Source organism: Pichia membranifaciens (assembly GCF_001661235.1).
Source record: "Pichia membranifaciens NRRL Y-2026 unplaced genomic scaffold PICMEscaffold_1, whole genome shotgun sequence".
Taxonomy (NCBI): Eukaryota; Fungi; Ascomycota; class Pichiomycetes; order Pichiales; family Pichiaceae; genus Pichia; species Pichia membranifaciens.
This window is the reverse complement of record NW_017566982.1, coordinates 1572269-1589794: the sequence shown is the minus strand read 5'-3', so window position 1 is coordinate 1589794 and position 17526 is coordinate 1572269. Positions and strand designations below refer to the sequence as shown.

General features: G+C 47.7%; 6 protein-coding genes across 6 annotated transcripts; 4 read left to right on the top strand and 2 right to left on the bottom strand.

Moving 5' to 3' along the window:
- Window positions 1-28: 28 nt before the first annotated feature.
- On the bottom strand, window positions 29-3639 carry PICMEDRAFT_14549 (hypothetical protein). Its single transcript, XM_019160425.1, has one exon. It carries the CDS (start codon window positions 3345-3347, stop codon window positions 117-119), a length of 3231 nt encoding a protein of 1076 aa, XP_019020174.1. The 5' UTR covers window positions 3348-3639; the 3' UTR covers window positions 29-116.
- A 470-nt stretch (window positions 3640-4109) lies between these two features.
- On the top strand, window positions 4110-7561 carry PICMEDRAFT_14548 (hypothetical protein). Its single transcript, XM_019160424.1, has one exon. It carries the CDS (start codon window positions 4311-4313, stop codon window positions 7449-7451), a length of 3141 nt encoding a protein of 1046 aa, XP_019020173.1. The 5' UTR covers window positions 4110-4310; the 3' UTR covers window positions 7452-7561.
- A 388-nt stretch (window positions 7562-7949) lies between these two features.
- PICMEDRAFT_23476 (hypothetical protein) lies at window positions 7950-8399 on the bottom strand (the record flags this gene model as incomplete). Its single annotated transcript, XM_019162308.1, has 1 exon — window positions 7950-8399. A coding segment is annotated over one exon (450 nt), but the record flags the coding sequence as incomplete, so codon positions are not given.
- A 3613-nt stretch (window positions 8400-12012) lies between these two features.
- PICMEDRAFT_48524 (hypothetical protein) lies at window positions 12013-13783 on the top strand (the record flags this gene model as incomplete). Its single annotated transcript, XM_019163137.1, has 2 exons — window positions 12013-12969; window positions 13024-13783. The coding sequence occupies 2 exons, from the start codon at window positions 12013-12015 to the stop codon at window positions 13669-13671; spliced, it is 1605 nt and encodes a 534-aa protein (XP_019020171.1). The 3' UTR covers window positions 13672-13783.
- Window positions 13784-13903: 120 nt separating this feature from the next.
- On the top strand, window positions 13904-15148 carry PICMEDRAFT_29427 (hypothetical protein; the record flags this gene model as incomplete). The annotated part of the gene is made up of 1 exon (XM_019162592.1): window positions 13904-15148. A coding segment is annotated over one exon (1245 nt), but the record flags the coding sequence as incomplete, so codon positions are not given.
- Window positions 15149-16372: 1224 nt separating this feature from the next.
- PICMEDRAFT_27085 (hypothetical protein) lies at window positions 16373-17314 on the top strand (the record flags this gene model as incomplete). Its single annotated transcript, XM_019162475.1, has 2 exons — window positions 16373-16515; window positions 16645-17314. Coding segments are annotated over 2 exons (813 nt in total), but the record flags the coding sequence as incomplete, so codon positions are not given.
- Between the last annotated feature and the right edge of the window lie 212 nt (window positions 17315-17526).

Here is a 17526-nt window from a genome sequence, read left to right as displayed (position 1 = left end):
TGGAGTCATGGAAGGACCAAAGATAGTAGTAGAGTGTTAAATCAACTGTATGTTATACTTTCCATATAGATACAAAATGTTATAAAGATCTTTTCGGATGCGTTTTAATAAACTGATTATTTTTTATCCGGATGGGTAAGCTTAGGATTTCTAAGCTTGCTCCAATGCGAGGATAAAGACGAAATTGGCATTGATGAAGAAGTAGACGTAGATGTTCCGCCATGTCTCTCCTCTGCAAACCGGCCCATGCTGGTAATATCTGTGCCATCATCAAATCCGTCCATATTGTTTCCCAGGTAGTTCAACGGCACACCCTTGCTGGGTACTCCTCCGACCCGAGCAGTGCTATCACCAAAAGCGTTCAAGGTATTTTGACTGCGGTTGCTATTCAGCATCATATCCAGTGAATTTAGCGAACCCAAGGTGTTTGCGTGCATATTGTAAGTATCGCTCAAACCTGTTTGGTTGCCATATTCTTCCGTTGAGGAGTCGGAAAAGTTAGCGTCATCTTCCCGTAGTAGAGGCTGGTCCACACTAGATAGATCCGCAGATTGACGTTGGCTACTAGGTTGAGATGAGGCATTAATCTCTAGCTCATTACCCTGTGAACCAGTGATACTGATTTGAGGAGCCGTTAAAAATTCAGGATTGCTATCTCCAGGAGCATGATCATCCAAAGCGAAGCCAGGCATGAATGTCGAGTTCACTAGTTTACTTAAATTCCTGTCGGTGGCAACTATTGGCGCCGGTGATGCCGATCTGTATGGTGATGCAGACCTCATTGGTGAAGCAGTTCTTTCATGAATTGATGTTGATGGATACTGTTGTGCACGCATGTACGGTGACCCCGAAGCGCTTCTAATTGGAGTAATTTTAAATCTCAAATCTGTATCTTGAGCTAAGTCATAGGAAGAAGCATCTTGTGTTTCCTTTTTCCGACCTCGAGTTGGAGACGAGTCAAGTGTTGTTACTGTAGATGGAGCGTCACCCATCTGATTGATAGGCTGGGATGGAAGTGGTGAATGTGAGCGCGGTGGCGTTTCCTGCGGTGACTTCAGGCTTGGTGGTGGAATTTGTGGATTGTATTTGCTGGAATTATCTGGATGAGACAGAGGTGAATCTAAAAATGCAGATATGGATGGGGTAGATTCGCTTGGAGTACTCGAGGCAGTTGTCCCCGTCCCTGAAGGATTGAGTTGTGATATCGGAATCAAACCAGATCCCAGTCTATGTAATTGGTGATTACTGCCATTGTTGTTCAGCCCTGGAATGCTTCCCATTGAGGCACCAAGATTCAATGATATTCTCGTCGGAACACTGCTTGTGCTATTTTTAGTATTATTATTATTGGAAGAAGTGGTGTTACTGGCACTATTATTGGCACTTTTCCCAGCAGAGAAAGACAGCGCCGAGTTTCCAGAATTTCCAGAAGTTGAGGAGTCCATGGATACAGACGAATTTGTAGTTTCTCTTCTCTTGCTTGACGACCTTTTTTTATTTTTCGACGGTTTCGTGGCCTCAGCATAAGATGGAGGGTTCTCAACAAATGGAGGTGGGGGAGGCTCATTGAGAGAAGTGACAGATCTCACAGAAGCAGTATGTCTTGGGGTTGGGGATAAGTTTCTGTTCCTGGCCAGGGATGCCCTTGAAGCAGATCTCGATCTAAAACTTGGAGAAACAATGGGTGATAGTTCCATTGGCCTGATTAGCGGTGCTTCACGTAATTCTGGGCTGATTGCATTCAACTGCGGAGAGGCGATGGGAGAAAATGGTTTTGCTTGAGGTGAAAGCATTTCCACAGGAACAGAATCATCAGGCTTGAAAAGATTTGAGTCTAAAATGGTGTCATCCCTTGGAGACATCATTTTATCTAAAGACTGTCTACTGGACGAAACCGGGGTCAACGTTTTATTTGTGTTTGTTTCTGTGAGGCTGTTGGTAGTGTGGTTGATATTGCTATTTAAGCGATCCAACTTTATTTGCTCATCATATGAGGGCAATAGAGTGTTTGCATGGACACAATGAGAGCTCAAAATGTGCATTGGGGAGTCAATTGACAATTCGTACTGTTTCCGCTTATTAGGGTCTTCGGGAGTTGGCTCTGGTTTGGAAATACGTATAGATATTTTAATCCAATGATGTGATTGGACATCTTCGCTAGTTGTATCTGGATGTAAATGGAATTTCTCATTGTAGTATTCAGGTATGAACACTTGGAAATCTAATTCGACGCCGCCTATTTCATCATTTCCAAGGGAGAGAAGATTATCACAATCCTTTGGAGGCTTGTGTTCCAACAATAAAATTTTCTTTGGAGGCTCTGTTCGATGGACCTTTTTGTTGTGACAGTAATACTCCAAATGTTCGGTGATGTAGACTCGTAATCGGTGGACTTTTATTTTCTCTAACGGGATCATACGAAATGAGATGGGTAGATATGAGTTCAAAATGACTTGTTTGGAGTAGATTACAATGTCATATTGTAACCTATTCTCCCAGTCTCTGTCTATGATGATCGGCTCGTTTTCTTCACTTGAATTTTCAAAGGGAGCCCGGACCAAACTGAGGGGCCGTCTGGCGGTCAAGCTTGACCTGAAAGCGCCACTTCTCTCCACGTGTGCTTCAAGGTTGTAGGCAATGGAGCCAAACGTCACGCAGACGGATTCGGGCAGGGAGGACTGTATTGGCAGCTCGAATGAGTAGACGTAGTCGCCCGGCGGAAAGAGCTTGTTGTCATCGTTGCCCGAGCTCGAGAGAGAGGTGGTCAGTTCGGAGGAGGAGGTGATGGAGGACAATGTGTTGGAGGTGTTTCGGAAAGATTTCAAGAGCGACACCGGGGACAACACGGGTTTCAAGTCGGTGCTTGAAGTGACTGGCGACAGGGTGTTGTTGTTGGCATCGAGGGAGAAGTTGGAGACGTCGGAATCCGATTTGGGTATGAAGAGATCTGCGTTGTTTCGAGAGTTGGCCGTTTGCGGGTAGGCGTTGAGGTAGCTGAAGAAGGGCCACGTGTGGTTCAGGATGCCCTTCGACTCAAAGTGCTCCGTTTTCTTGGGCGGGATGCCTTCGGGCCACTCTGTTCTGGAGACGCCCTTCAGCTTCAAGTTGATCTCCTTGATCTTCACCGGGTGGAGGATGCGCAGAAAGAGACAGCCTCTAAGGATCGACGGCGGTCTCGACAGCACCTCGTCCTTCGTGAAGCCCTCGAGGAAAAGGTGGGGCTCTGCGAGGATGATGTAGAGCTTGACCGACTTCGACTCGGCGTGGGGGGTCTTCGGGAGTTTCACAAACGTCTCCGGCGACAGCTCCTCGAGGGGGAAAAGCGGCGAGTTCAGTAGGTCATGCATTGCGGGGCAGTGGTGGTGCTTGGGGGGTGGAAAAGAGCGTGCTGGCTGGCCTGGACGGTTTGATGTGGGCTATTTTTCGTTCTTGTTCGCCATGTATCTGCGTATGTCCGAGAGCGTACTAGCTGTCTGCCGAGCTATCTATAATTATCTACCTATCTGGCGATCGCTGATAGCGTGTGTGTGCGTCGTTCTGTATACTCCTATGAACAAGCCGCTGCCATATGCTGTGTCTGGACGCTAGACCGGTCGAGCAGAGCAGAGTGAGGCCAGGTGCAGGGAACGGGGAGGCCGCCAACAAGGGCTGTAGCAGCGTCTCCAGACCGGCTCCCAAACCGTCGTGCCGTTTACGAGAGCGATGCTGCCGAGAAAATGCGTAGATAAGTGGATCGCTCAGCTGTCTTTTTTTCACCTCCATCCTTCCCCGTTTCCCTTTCCGGCCGGGGAGGTGGGCGCTTATTGGCACGAGCTTGTGCTGACGTAAGCCACAAAAGGGCAGCCGCCCGGGGCGGCGGCTAGACGCTCCCGTGGATGCCGATAAGGAGTGTGTGAACCGGAAGCGCGAGCCGGGAGTGGAGGCTGGCAGCGTTGGCGGGAGCGACGCGACGGCGCAGACGGCAGGGAAAACAGCAGGTAGAGCTGATGGAGCGACGCGTCGGCGACGCGTCGATTGTGTTTGGTCCTTTTTTCTTGTTTTCCGTTTTTTGTCTTGTTTTTCGTTTTTTTTTTCTTTTTCTTTGTTGGAAAAAAAATGGAAAAATTTTTCACCCGTATAATTTTCTCCCGCTCTCATTTACAGAGCAGACACATGCTCAGGGTGGGAGAGTGAGCCGGAAGGGACAACCCTTGTGTTCTTTTCCAGCTGCTGTTTCTTTCCTTCTTCTGCTGCGTTTCTCCTGGGTTTTGGTCTGGTGTGGTGTGCTTTTGGGTTCGCTTTCTAAACCACGCCTTCATTCATAGCCAAACATGTCTGCTGCTGCTGAATCAAAGCAATCTGTTGAAGTTTTAAACGAGCTTTTCAGCAAATTGGCAATTGCCACCCCTGACAATGTGGATGATGCTGCAACTAATGTCGCTTCTTTCCTTAACGGTGAGATCATCGAGCACGATGTTCCTGTCGAGTTCTTCCAAGAATTGAAGAAGGCCATCAAGGACAAGAAGGCTGCTGCCAACGCCTTGGAAGCAATCGCACACATTGCGTCTGCCTCCGACTTGTCTCCTTCTGTGGAGCCATACATCGTCGAGTTGACCGGTGACATCTGTGAAAAGACCGGTGACAAGCAACAGGAGGTCAGAGCCGTCGCCAACAAGGCCTTGACTGCCCTTGTCAACGCCATCACCCCTGTCGCCATCAAGGACATCTTGCCTAGATTGATCGAAAGATTGTCCACCACCTCCAAGTGGCAAGAAAAGGTCGCCATCTTGGGCGCCATCTCTCTCTTTGTCGACAACGCCAAGGACCAATTGGCCTTGAGAATGACTGACTTGATTCCAGTCCTCTCCGAAGCCATGTGGGATACCAAGTCCGACGTCAAGGAAGCTGCCACCGAGTGCATGACCAAGTGTACCGCCACCGTTGAAAACAAGGATATCGAACCTTTCATTCCAAAGTTGATTGCCTCTATCGCCAACCCTAAGGAGGTCCCAGAAACCGTCCACTCTTTGGGTGCCACTACCTTCGTTTCCGAAGTCACCACCGCCGCTTTGTCCATCATGTCTCCTTTGTTGTCCAGAGGTTTAGCTGAAAGAGACACCTCCATCAAGAGAAAGGCTGCTGTCATTATCGACAACATGTGTAAGTTGGTCGACGACCCTCAAGTTGTCGCTCCTTTCATGCCAAACTTGTTCCCAGCTTTGAAGGCCAACTTGGACGTCATTGCTGACCCAGAAGCAAGAGCTGTTACCGAAAGAGCATTGAACACCTTGAGAAGAGTCGGTGCTGTTCCAGAAGATGACTCTATTCCAGAAATCTCCCACGCCGGTGATGTCAAGGTTAACTTGGACATTTTGGAAAAGCTTGTTTCCGACAAGCCAGCTAGATTCAACGTCGTCAAGTCTTACGTCGCTGCCATTGCCGGTGACTTGATTGATGAAAGAAAGATCGACCCACAAGCTTGGGGCTTATCTTTGACCCCATTCTTGACCATTTTCTTGCACGAAAAGGAATCCAAGGAGATCATTGAAGAGTTCAGAAAGACCTCTGTTGACAACATTCCTCAGCCACCTGTCTGGGAAGACGAAGACGATGAAGGTGAGGACTTATGTAACTGTGAATTCTCCTTGGCTTACGGTGCTAAGATCTTATTGAACAAGACTCAATTGAGATTGAAGAGAGGTAGAAGATACGGTTTGTGTGGTCCAAACGGTGCTGGTAAGTCCACCTTGATGAGAGCTATTGCTAACGGTCAAGTTGAAGGTTTCCCAACCCAACAAGAATGTAGAACTATCTACGTTGAGCACGATATCGATGGTACTCACGCTGAAACCCCAACTACCGACTATGTTGTTGCTGAAGGTGACACTGGTGACAGAGATACCGTCAGATCAAAGTTGAGAGAGTTCGGTTTCTCCGAAGAAATGTTGGACTTGCCAATTTCCGCATTATCTGGTGGTTGGAAGATGAAGTTGGCTTTAGCCAAGGCCGTTTTGAAGAACGCTGATATTTTGTTATTGGATGAACCAACTAACCATTTGGATGTTGTCAACGTTAACTGGTTGGTCAACTACCTTTGTACCTGTGGTATCACCTCCATCACTGTCTCCCACGATTCTGGTTTCTTGGACAGAACTGTTCAATACATTATCCATTACGAAGGTTACAAGTTAAGAAAGTACAAGGGTAACTTAACCGAATTCATCAAGAGAGTTCCAGCTGCTAAGGCTTACGAAGAATTGGCTGCTTCCACCACCGAATTCAGCTTCCCAGAACCAGGTTTCTTGGAAGGTGTTAAGACCAAGCAAAAGGCTATTGTCAAGGTCTCCAACATGAGTTTCCAATACCCAGGTACCAAGAAGCCACAAGTCACTGATGTTAATTTCCAATGTTCTTTGTCTTCTAGAATTGCCGTTATTGGTCCAAATGGTGCTGGTAAATCCACCTTGATCAATGTCTTGACTGGTGAATTATTGCCAACCACTGGTGAAGTCTACGTTCACGAGAACTGTCGTATTGCTTACATTAAGCAACACGCTTTCGCACATATCGATTCTCACTTGGACAAGACTCCATCTGAATACATCCAATGGAGATTCCAAACTGGTGAAGATAGAGAAACCATGGACAGAGCTTCCAGACAAATCAACGAAAATGATGAAGAAGCTATGAACAAGATCTATAAGATCGAAGGTACCCCAAGAAGAATTAATGGTATTCACGCTAGACGGAAGTTCAAGAACACTTACGAGTATGAATGTTCTTTCTTCTTAGGTGAAAACATTGGTATGAAGTCTGAAAGATGGGTTCCAATGTTGTCTGTTGATAACGCTTGGTTGCCAAGAGGTGAAGTGATTGAATCCCACTCCAAGATGGTTGCTGAAGTTGATATGAAGGAAGCTTTAGCATCTGGTCAATTCAGACCATTAACCAGAAAGGAAATCGAAGACCATTGTGCTATGCTTGGTTTAGATGCTGAATTGGTTTCTCACTCTAGAATCAGAGGTTTGTCTGGTGGTCAAAAGGTTAAGTTGGTCTTAGCTGCTTGTACATGGCAAAGACCTCACTTGATTGTCTTGGATGAACCAACTAACTATTTGGACAGAGATTCCTTAGGTGCTTTATCCAAGGCTTTGAAGGCTTTCGAGGGTGGTGTTATCATCATTACTCACTCTGCTGAGTTCACCAAAGACTTGACTGAAGAAGTCTGGGCTGTTCAAGACGGTAGAATGGTTCCATCTGGTCACAACTGGGTCCAAGGTCAAGGTGCTGGTCCAAGATTGTCCAAGAAGGAAGACGAAGAAGACAAGTTCGATGCTATGGGTAACAAGATTGCTGCTACCAAGAAGAAGGCTAAGCTTTCATCTGCCGAATTAAGAAAGAAGAAGAAGGAGAGAATGAAGAAGAAGAAGGAATTAGGTGATGCTTACGTCTCCTCCGATGAAGAATTCTAAGCTCCGTTCCTCTTTACTTCCACATATTAATATACTCTTTATATTATATACTAATCTCTTTTTATTCGTTATATCAGATACTAAATTCTTTTATCTATTTACTTCGCAAATTTGATCACGATTATGACTCGCAGTCTTCCATCAAAGCGTGTTTCAAACCGAAAGATAAGAAACTGTGTTGTGTTAAAACAGTAAACAAGCCACTGGTCTCAATTTCTACATCATCATTCATTCAAAATATATTGCAGATCGGTGAAGGCTCTAAAAACACTTAAACTTACTATATACCCATTCTTTTATTGCTTCTGTTGATGCTAGCGCCTACTGCGGCACCTGTTTCAAAACTCATCATTGTGCGTATCTGAAACTAGGTGGAATGTTCTGTGTCAGTACTGGCAAAGGTAAATTGTACTTTTCAGCTGGCTTGCCACCTTCTTCGTGCGCGTGGTCACTGTGAGCTTCGCTTTCCTCGTGATCGTGTTCGATCTCGTGGAAATGGTGCAAGAGCTCGTGCTCTATGTCTTCTTTATGCATGATTTCAACGTCTGGATCATCCTGTGCGTGATATTTCAACCAATGGTGCTTCTCGTACTCCTCTTCAAAATCATATTCATGACCGGGGCCCAATCCAAAATCAGGAAACTCTCCGCCACTCAACGAAAACTCTAACCACTCTTCCATACTAATCACCCCATTCTTGTCTTTATCCATAAGGTGTAGTACACGGGTAACCACCCTATCTTTCAACTCGGGAGAAATGTGCTCGCTGTTATCATGGCCCCCCATCCCGTCTCCTTGACCGACGATCTCATCTCGTTGCAATCCGTACATGCGTAAAATGTCTCTTTTTGTAATCAACTTTGGGTCCGTCACCGCATGGAGTTGAAAAAACGCAGAGGGTGTGAAGTCGTCCAATCCATGTTCGTGTGCCATATGCCACCGCTGCCACGAGTCGTTGTACTCTACCGGAATCTTCTCCTCGTACTCTTGCTGCGAGTTGTACGTCGGGTCGTGGTGTCCTGGCGGTCCGTGACTCTCGCCGTGTGCGTATGTCCATCCTGGGAGCAGACACAGCGCCACTAGCAGGGCGCACCACTTGTTGCCACCGTTATCCTGTTCAATCATGCTTTGTGCTGCTCGTCCAGATTGCCGAAGGCTCAATAATTCTCTCCAGCCCCATCCCGTAGTATTCAGACCCGTATGGGCCCAATTCATGACGGCCCCTCTGAAATTTCTCCCACCGCGGGTGAGCTAGTCGGATGAGAAGGAGGTGATGAAACAGAGGAGAAATGAGGCAGGAGAACACGTCATGGGGCACAAAGAAGAGAGTAGTGTTAGACTCCGCTGTTAAAACCAGAGCAAGGAAGCCGTAAATAGGATGTCCAAGGGCCCTCCACCAGCCATCAAGCCTAAGCCAAGAGGGTTACCGCCCGTCGTCGGGAGGAAGCCCGAGATTGACATCGGCAACAACAACAACATCAACACCGGAAGCAGTACGAGCAAGGCGCCATTGATGAGCAGCAGCAATGCTTCCATGGATGATGAGTTCATCACATCTTTGAGGGGTGGGTTGAGAAAGTCGGGGCATATTCCATACTCTGGGGACGGGGGATTGAGTCCAAGATCATCCGGCAAAGCTGTCAATCAGAGTGTCATTGACTCAGTGGTCTCGAAGCCAATCAGTCTAACCTACGATACAGGTGCCTTGGACTCTGACAGCGAAGAAAATGAGAATGAAGAAGTGGATGTCGACGAAGATGAGCACGAAACACCACGATTGTCTCCAGCTTCTGCTCGCAATGAGATTTTTCATTCAGGAACCACTCCGTTCAAAAATAGTGCTACCAAGTCGTTTCCACCTCCTCCGCAGCGTAACAACAAAGCCATTGCAGCTTCAATGGCCTCACCGTTGAAGAAGGTATACCATGAGCCGACTGCAATATCCTCTCGTTCCACTCCTCCGGTATTCCCATCAGGACTGGAGAAGACAAGATCAAGAGAAACCATTGATTATGCCGAAGGAATGCGTTCTCCTTTGAAGAAAAACCTACCCTCCTCATTCCCACCTCCTCCTCGGAGAAACGCATCAAAGACGTCATATAAGTCGGAAAGAGATGCTGAAAGCCAAGATGATGCGTCTCTCAAGCCCCCATCCCTACCTGCTAGAAGGACCAACAGAAGGGCCGAAGAAAACGTCGAAGATTCTGGTGATGACAATTCCACTCCAGCACTTCCAGCGAGAAACAGACCTCGTCTTTCCTCAAGAGACATTGCAAGTCCTGGCACAATTGACGATGATAATGGTGAAAAGCTCAAGTCACGCAGATCTCCTGAAAGACACGACCGTGGGCCACATCACACTAGTGGAAGACACTCCCATGACACCGATGACCGTGGAGGTGACGGTTATGATGATGACGATGATGGTTATTATGGAGATGAAAGTTCTCGCCCAAGACACAGAAGTGGATCCACTAGAAAATCATCAGCGGGTCACAGGAGCCAGGGCCATAGAGACGATGGCTACTCTTCCTCTGAAGATGACCAGTATGGAAATCCTAAGAGCTTGAGACGGGAAAGGAAATCATCAACCTCACTCTTTTTGAACAATGCAAAGTCTTTCTCGAAAGATAGCTACCATGCTGCTAGAGAAAAATCAGCACCTTTTGCCAAACAGGCAATGGGCGGACTGAACAAAATGAAAGATAGACTCAAAAGTTCTATAAACAAAGAGGAAGATGACTACTCGAAAGACAGTGATGGCGAGAGGTACAGAAGGAGATCAGAAAGAACAGATACTGACGATAAATACAGTAGACGTGAGAGACGTGGTAGGAGTGGTACGCTTGAAAAGGGCAGTAGAGACCCTACAGACCCTAGATATTCCAGAGATCACAGAGACCGGGATCATGTGAATGTAGAGACTTATAATGGTTATTATGAGGACGAAGCCAGACCTAGAAAACCGGAAAGGCCACAGAGGCCTGACAGACCCAACAGGTCTGACAGATCTGAAACACCAGAAAGTGTAAGAATACCATCTAGGCCTACTCCCCCAAGGAGAACAGAAAGTGAAGAGTCCGATACTGGGGCTAACTACGATGTGAGTGTTGATGAAGATAGGCCCTCCCTTCCTCTAAGAAGAAATGGTGCCGCACGTACACAAACGGTTGGCATACCTCTTCCTGGACTCACAGCTGATTCTTTGAAACCAGTGCAAAAGGCAAAACCTCCTGTTCCAATCAAGGACAAGCCTAAGCTCCCACCGAAAAAGGCAAACTTGCTTCGAAACGTGAGCCCTGATGCTACCTTGGTGACACCAAAGCCTACTACGTTATCGGCTCCTCCAACAAGAAGGTTGGTATCGAATTCGTCTGTCACATCTTCAACTCCTCCACCTGCTCCACCTTCTCGGAACAAGGCACCTCTTGTCCCCCCACCTAGAAACACGGCTGCATGGAAAGAGCCAAAGATCAATTTTGAACTATCTACGCTTTGGTTTATGAGCGATGATCTTTCTAATCTTCCACGGGACTTGCAGGGCTTGGATTTGCAATGTAGCCACGGATTTGTTGGCACGAAAGAGTTTAAGATCTTTGCATTCAGGCTGCGTGATCTCGCCACCCTCAAGGTGAAACTCGTCTGGAAGAAGGGGAGTGCCGTACCTATCGACACTCTCAGCGAAGAGGTGGAGTTCATGGCACCACCGATGGCCACAAAGGCCCAGTTGATGGATGGTAACGAAAAGTACGGAGAACACATTGCGAACTGGTGTGAAGTGAAAGAGGGCCAGACTGTTGGCGACGGCGAATGCTGGACGCTAGCCCACGACGCTCTTGAAAAGGCATGCGGAAGGCACGCGTTTATCTCTTCGGGCCTCACACACGGCGCCCTCATTGCCACTTTTGTGGGTATGGACAATACCATTCCAGCCATCACCTTGCCTCCTGTCTCTGACGCAATCCGCCGCGGTGACATATTGCAGTTCAAATCTTGTGTGTTCCAATACCCTAGACGTACAATGTCGTTTGGATCGCCAGATCACACTGCCATTGTGTTGGATGTAAAGGAAAGTGACGACGCCGACAAGGATGGTCGTTTAAAGTGGCTGGAGATTATCCACCAGAACATGGCCGGAGTGAAGAAGGTGAGAGTGTCCGACATCGACCTGGGCAGATTGTCGTCCGGTGAGCTACGCGTGTTCCGTCCTGTCGACGCCGAATGGATCACCGACCTCTCCGAAGTAGTAATTTAACTTTCGTGTGTAGTCTGTTTATAAAAAAGAACGTTGCATTTTCCGCATTAGCGTACATCTTTCTCTTTCCCATATCCGTCTATTTGTAGAGGTGCAAGGCCAAAATCTCGGACGCGGCGCAAAGGTAAACAAACAGGAATCGAAAAGTTCGATCTGCCTTGGTGTTTCATTTCAGATAGAAGAAATAGTTCTTTTCTGGTAAGTATACACATCAAAGGGTTCGGGTACATCAGGTAAAGGCCCGGATAAGAATCAGAGCAAACATTTTGAAAAGAAACATCTATCACGGAGCCAACATTGTCCACCATGTCACAATCGTACCATCTTTCGCAGATGGCGCCTTTGCCACTGATCAAACGTGTAACTCTGGGGAAGACAATAGGACATGGGGGATTTGCAATGGTGAAATGTGCAGAAACGCAACGAGGGAGTCCAAAATACGTTGCGATCAAGCTAGTGTATCTACCGTTAGCAGCCGAAAAAGGGGTGTCACCAGAGGATATTGCCCGAGAAGCATACATACAGAAACACGTTCCTCACCAAAACATCATCACGATGTTCGACTTCGGATACAACAAGGATTGGGCGTGGATTGCTCTTGAGCTAGCCGAGAACGGTGAGTTGTTTGACAAGATTGAACCTGATTTGGGCGTTGACCAGGATGTAGCTCATTTCTACTTCACACAGTTGATTAACGCTGTTGGCTTCATGCATTCACAAGGGGTGGCGCATCGAGATATCAAGCCGGAAAACTTGGTTCTTGATTCAGCAGGAAACTTGAAACTAACGGATTTTGGTTTAGCCTGTGTTTTCAAGAAGAAGACAGGACCCAAGAAGAAGTGCACGAAATCCTGTGGATCACCACCATATGCTGCACCTGAGATAGTTTCAGAGAGTTACGACCCCTCCATCTGTGATATTTGGTCGGCTGGAGTTGTTTTGTTTGTCCTCTTGACTGGCAAAATTGCATGGGAAATGCCCGTGATGGAAGATAAAGACTTCGCATATTATATCAGGAACAAGGGAGAAGTTTTGATTAGCCCATGGAACAAGATCGACTTGGGGGCATTGAGTTTATTGAGAAAGATTTTGGTTGTTGATGTGGATGAAAGAATTACCATTGAAAAAATCCAGCAGCATCAGTGGATGACTCGAGAACGTGGACTGTTAACTGAAAGAGGGATGTGTAAAGACCCATACAAGCTGAGTGCTCGGTTACTCGTTAACTTGTACATCAACATGAGCGACGGCGAATTCCAAAAGGTGGCAGAATACTCCGCCACACAAAGAAGTAACAGAAGGAAGCTTGAAACCCAGCCAACAGACAAGCACATTGTCGACGACTTGGACACTAATGACAACAACTTGTACTCGGACGTTTATTCAGTTTCACAGCAGCCGTACACAGAAAGGACTAAGAGATTAAAGATACGAAGCAGCAGGGATTTTAAACACCAAAGAGAACTAGAGCTGATTTCGATGGATCCTGCATCTTTACAATTCTACAGAACAGAGGATGGAATCAACGTCGAGACTAGAAAAAAATTGATTGATCAAGAAATTACAAGAAGGACGGAGCAGATCAGAAAGCACCCGGAGTTGTATGCAGACAGCTTTACGAGGTTCTTTTCTTTTGCATCATTGGACTCTATTGTTTCTCTCCTGACGGAAGCACTAATTCAGTTGAACATCCTCGAATCAGACAACGACATCGAATGTCAACAGATCACACAGCAATTAAAGGAAAACAGTGTATACCGTGGAGTCATCAGGTTTAGAATTGACTTTATCGATGACTACAATGGGCGATTGTCTGGAGAGATCGTCCTCAGCAAGGTTGCGGATAACCTCGAAGCCCGTAAAATCGACTTCATAAGAAAGGCTGGTGATCCGCTCGAATGGAGACGATTGTTCAAAAGGGTGACCATTCTCTGTAGAGATGTGGTGTACTACCCAGAAAACTAATTTTATGGTGTTCAAAACCCTGTACTCGTAAATAGTAGTAAGCCTCTGTGGTAACGGATGCTATTGCGTACAAAATCATATATAGTTTGTACCATGAATCTCGAACGCGTGTTTAAATAAAAGCTCATGAAAAATTGAGATGAAACTCCTTTATCGGACACTTTGAAAAAGGTATTTTGTGGGGCTTCCTTAGGATCTTATCAATATATTAAAGCAAAAAACAATAGCTTGCATGCCAGAGGTTTCACACATTGAACCAGGACCAGACACTTTCCGGATTCTTCTAACTACAGACAACCATGTCGGATACATGGAAAACGACCAAATCCGAGGAGACGATTCTTGGCGGACTTTTGCTGAGATACTGGACATCGCAAGAGAGCAGGATGTCGACATGATTGTTCAAGGTGGTGACTTGTTTCATGTGAATGCGCCTTCAAAGAAGTCGTACTACCATGTCATGAGGACACTACGGGAGCATTGTTGGTGTGACAAACCGATCGAGTACAAGCTCGTGTCAGATCCGAGCGATGCCATGGCGACGAAGCATTTTATGTACCCGGCGGAATATGATTCTAATGTCAATGTTGGGATGCCTTTGTATGCGATTAGCGGGAACCATGATGATGCCACGGGGGAAGAATTGTTATCCCCATTAGACGTTTTAAGTGTGGCAGGGCTATTGAATCATTATGGAAGAGTCATTGACAACGAGCAGATCACGGTATGTCCCTTGTTGTTCAACAAGGGAGAGACGAACTTGGCGTTATACGGTTTACATAGTGTCCGGGAGGAAAGATTAATGAAAACAATGGCGAGTGGGAACTTGGAGTTTTTGGAGCCGGATACGAGTGCCGATCCGGGGATTCAGTGGTTCAACCTCATGTGTATCCATCAAAACCACGTTCATAGACCTGGTGTGAAGGTTGTAGAGGAAACATGTTTGCCGTCATTCTTGGATTTTGTGCTATGGGGACACGAGCACGATTGCCACCCAAGTGCGGTCAGGAATGACATCACCGGAGCATACATACTACAGGCTGGATCGTCGATTGCTACATCTTTGAGTGAAGGAGAAACGTTGGACAAAAATGTGTTTGTTCTAAGTGTGAAGGGGAAGGACTTTTCACTGCAGCCGATTCGGCTAAAAAGCGTCCGTCCGTTTGTGATGAAAGATGTTGTGTTGAGCCAGACGGGGTTGAGTGCTACGAGCTCAAACAAGAAGGAGGTGTTGAACTTTTTGATCATGCAAGTGGAACTCATGATAGGGAAGGCGAACGAGATCTGGAAACATAACAACAGAAAACTGTTTGAGGATGGTTTAATGGGCGAGTCGGACGCTCCGTTGCCGTTGATCCGCTTGAGAGTTGAATACTCAGGTGGCTACGAGGTGGAGAATCCGAGGTTCTTTTCCAATCGATTTGTCGGCAAAGTAGCTAACATCAATGACGTGGTGTTATACTATAAGAAGAGGAGGCACGGGAACAACGTGAGGTCAGACCGCTTGTTATTATCAAGGGATGATATTGCGGCGGACAACGCGACGGACGACGACGAAGACAACGGCATCAGCGGGCCGCTTGTGGAGGGTGGGGAGAACGACATCATGGACATGATCACGGAAAAGTTGGACGACAAAGATTTGATCATGCTCACCAAAAAGAAGGTGTCGGAGGCCCTGGAGACGTTGTTAGAGCACGATGAAGACCGTAGCGTCTTAAACAAGTTTGTTCAGGCGGAAGAGGAAGACCACATCAGTCTTCTCCAGCAGCTAAGTATAGGTGCCGGCAACGCCGACGACTCTGACGGCGAGGAGGGTCTGCGCATCACGGACAACGTTAAAGACGTGAAGAAGAGCTTCCGAGAGCTCGCTAAGCGGATCAAGGCCGAGACCGAATACGCTATGGTGAGCGGAAACACAAATGGAGGTGGTCCAGTGATGTTCAACAGTAGTGGCAATGCCCCTGTCCCTGCCGCCGCCTCCGGCGTTGCTGAAGAAGCCCCCCGGAGCAAGCCAACCAAGCTCTCTGCCGACTTCGTCGCCGATTCCGAGGACGAGTCCGAGTCCGAGAGTGGGGTCGCCAATCTTCTTGTTGATGTCCAGCCCCCGCCGTCCCATCACATCTTTGCTGGCACAGAAACCCGTCGGGGCAGGGCTCGTGCCGCCCTGGGCAGCCGCCGCAGAGTCAGACCGGACGACGACGGCCATGGCGGCAGACCCTCTTCAACAACCCGGACGAAAGCCGGAAACAATGGCAGCAACCTCGACATGCTTCTCGGACGGCGCCCAAAATAGACGAGAAGCTTCGCCCGCGGGAGCTCTGCGCTCACCCACGCACACGCTCCCGCAACGGGAGACGGGAGACAGGAGACAGGACGTTGACAACACGGTGGACGACGGGGCCGCTGTGGGGCTGGGCAGGCGCAGGGGTGGTGACGACCTAGTAAAAAGCTGCAGCAGGAAGAAGAAGAGGAACAACACTAGGAGAGCCCCGCACAGCGACGCACAGGAAGGTAGAACAACGCAAGTTAAATCAACAAAAACACCCACTTTGATCCACTCTTGCCGAACCACGAACCACTTGGCAGCAGCAACACTAGCAGACACGGATACATGCGCATATACACGGTACAGAACTAATCCGGAATCACACAAAGCAAAACAACCTAGATACACACATAAATAGTTAGATACTAAGAGATGAGTTTCTTCAAAAACATCAAGGAGTTTATCCACAACGTAACAACGTCAGACCACTATGCACAGTACGACAGTGAAGACTCGACGGCCTCCCCCCGTCGTGGGAACACGCCCTTGATTGGACGTAACAGCTCGCAGATGTCGTTGCAGCAGAACACATCGAGCCTCTCTCTCGGTGGCGGCCAGAGCAGACCTTCCAGCTCGATGAACAACCTCGGCATCAACCACAACGGCGGCAGCAGCACAAACTTGAATGGTGGCGCCAGCAATAGCGCCATCCCGTATCGTCCGGGTATGCGCTCGCAGCTTCACAACGACTCCCAGATCGAGTTGAGAAACTACGAAAACGGACAGCCAATACGAGACATTCTGGAGATCTGGAACAAGATCGACGAGTGGTTGGAGAACGAGTTCCCAGAGTTGGAGGACGACATGCAAGGTGGTGCTACCGCCAACGACTTGAACGCCTTCGAGGCTGACCTTGGTATCAGTCTCCCTTCCTCCTTCAGAGACAGCTACCAACTCCACGACGGCCAGGTCAGCATGGGGAAGACCCGTGGTTTAATCTTCAGCTACTCGCTCATGGACCTCGAGACTATTGCTGCAGAGACCAACATCTGGAGAAGAGTTTACGAGAGGTTGGAGAAAAGAGAGGCCGGCGCCTTGCCTTTTGGGGTCCAGAAGTCGTGTCCTCCGGGCTTTGTCAACGAGATCTACTATGACCCACTATGGGTGCCCTTTGTCAAGGACAACGGCGGAAACAACATTGCCCTTGACTTGAATCCAAGCGGCAGCGGTAAGTGGGGTCAGATCATCCTCTTTGGTAGAGATTACGATACCAAGTTTGTTGTTGCAGACTCGTTTTCCGAGTTCTTGTCTAACTTGGCTGATGACCTCGATAACGGTAACTACGAGATCGACGACGACGAGGACCTCAATTACGTGTACAAAAACCAAACGTACAACTATTTTGAAGCCCTGAAGTTCAAGTCCATTGCGAGGGCAAAAAGGCTCGACGAGCACTTTAACTTGAACGACAGAAAGCCTACCGATGCCGACGTGTATGCAAAGGGACAACGGGCAGAGCTCAACAGATCGTTGAACTCTGCTCCAAGCTTGAAGCAACAGGAAGAGAACTTCAAGTTCCCACCTTC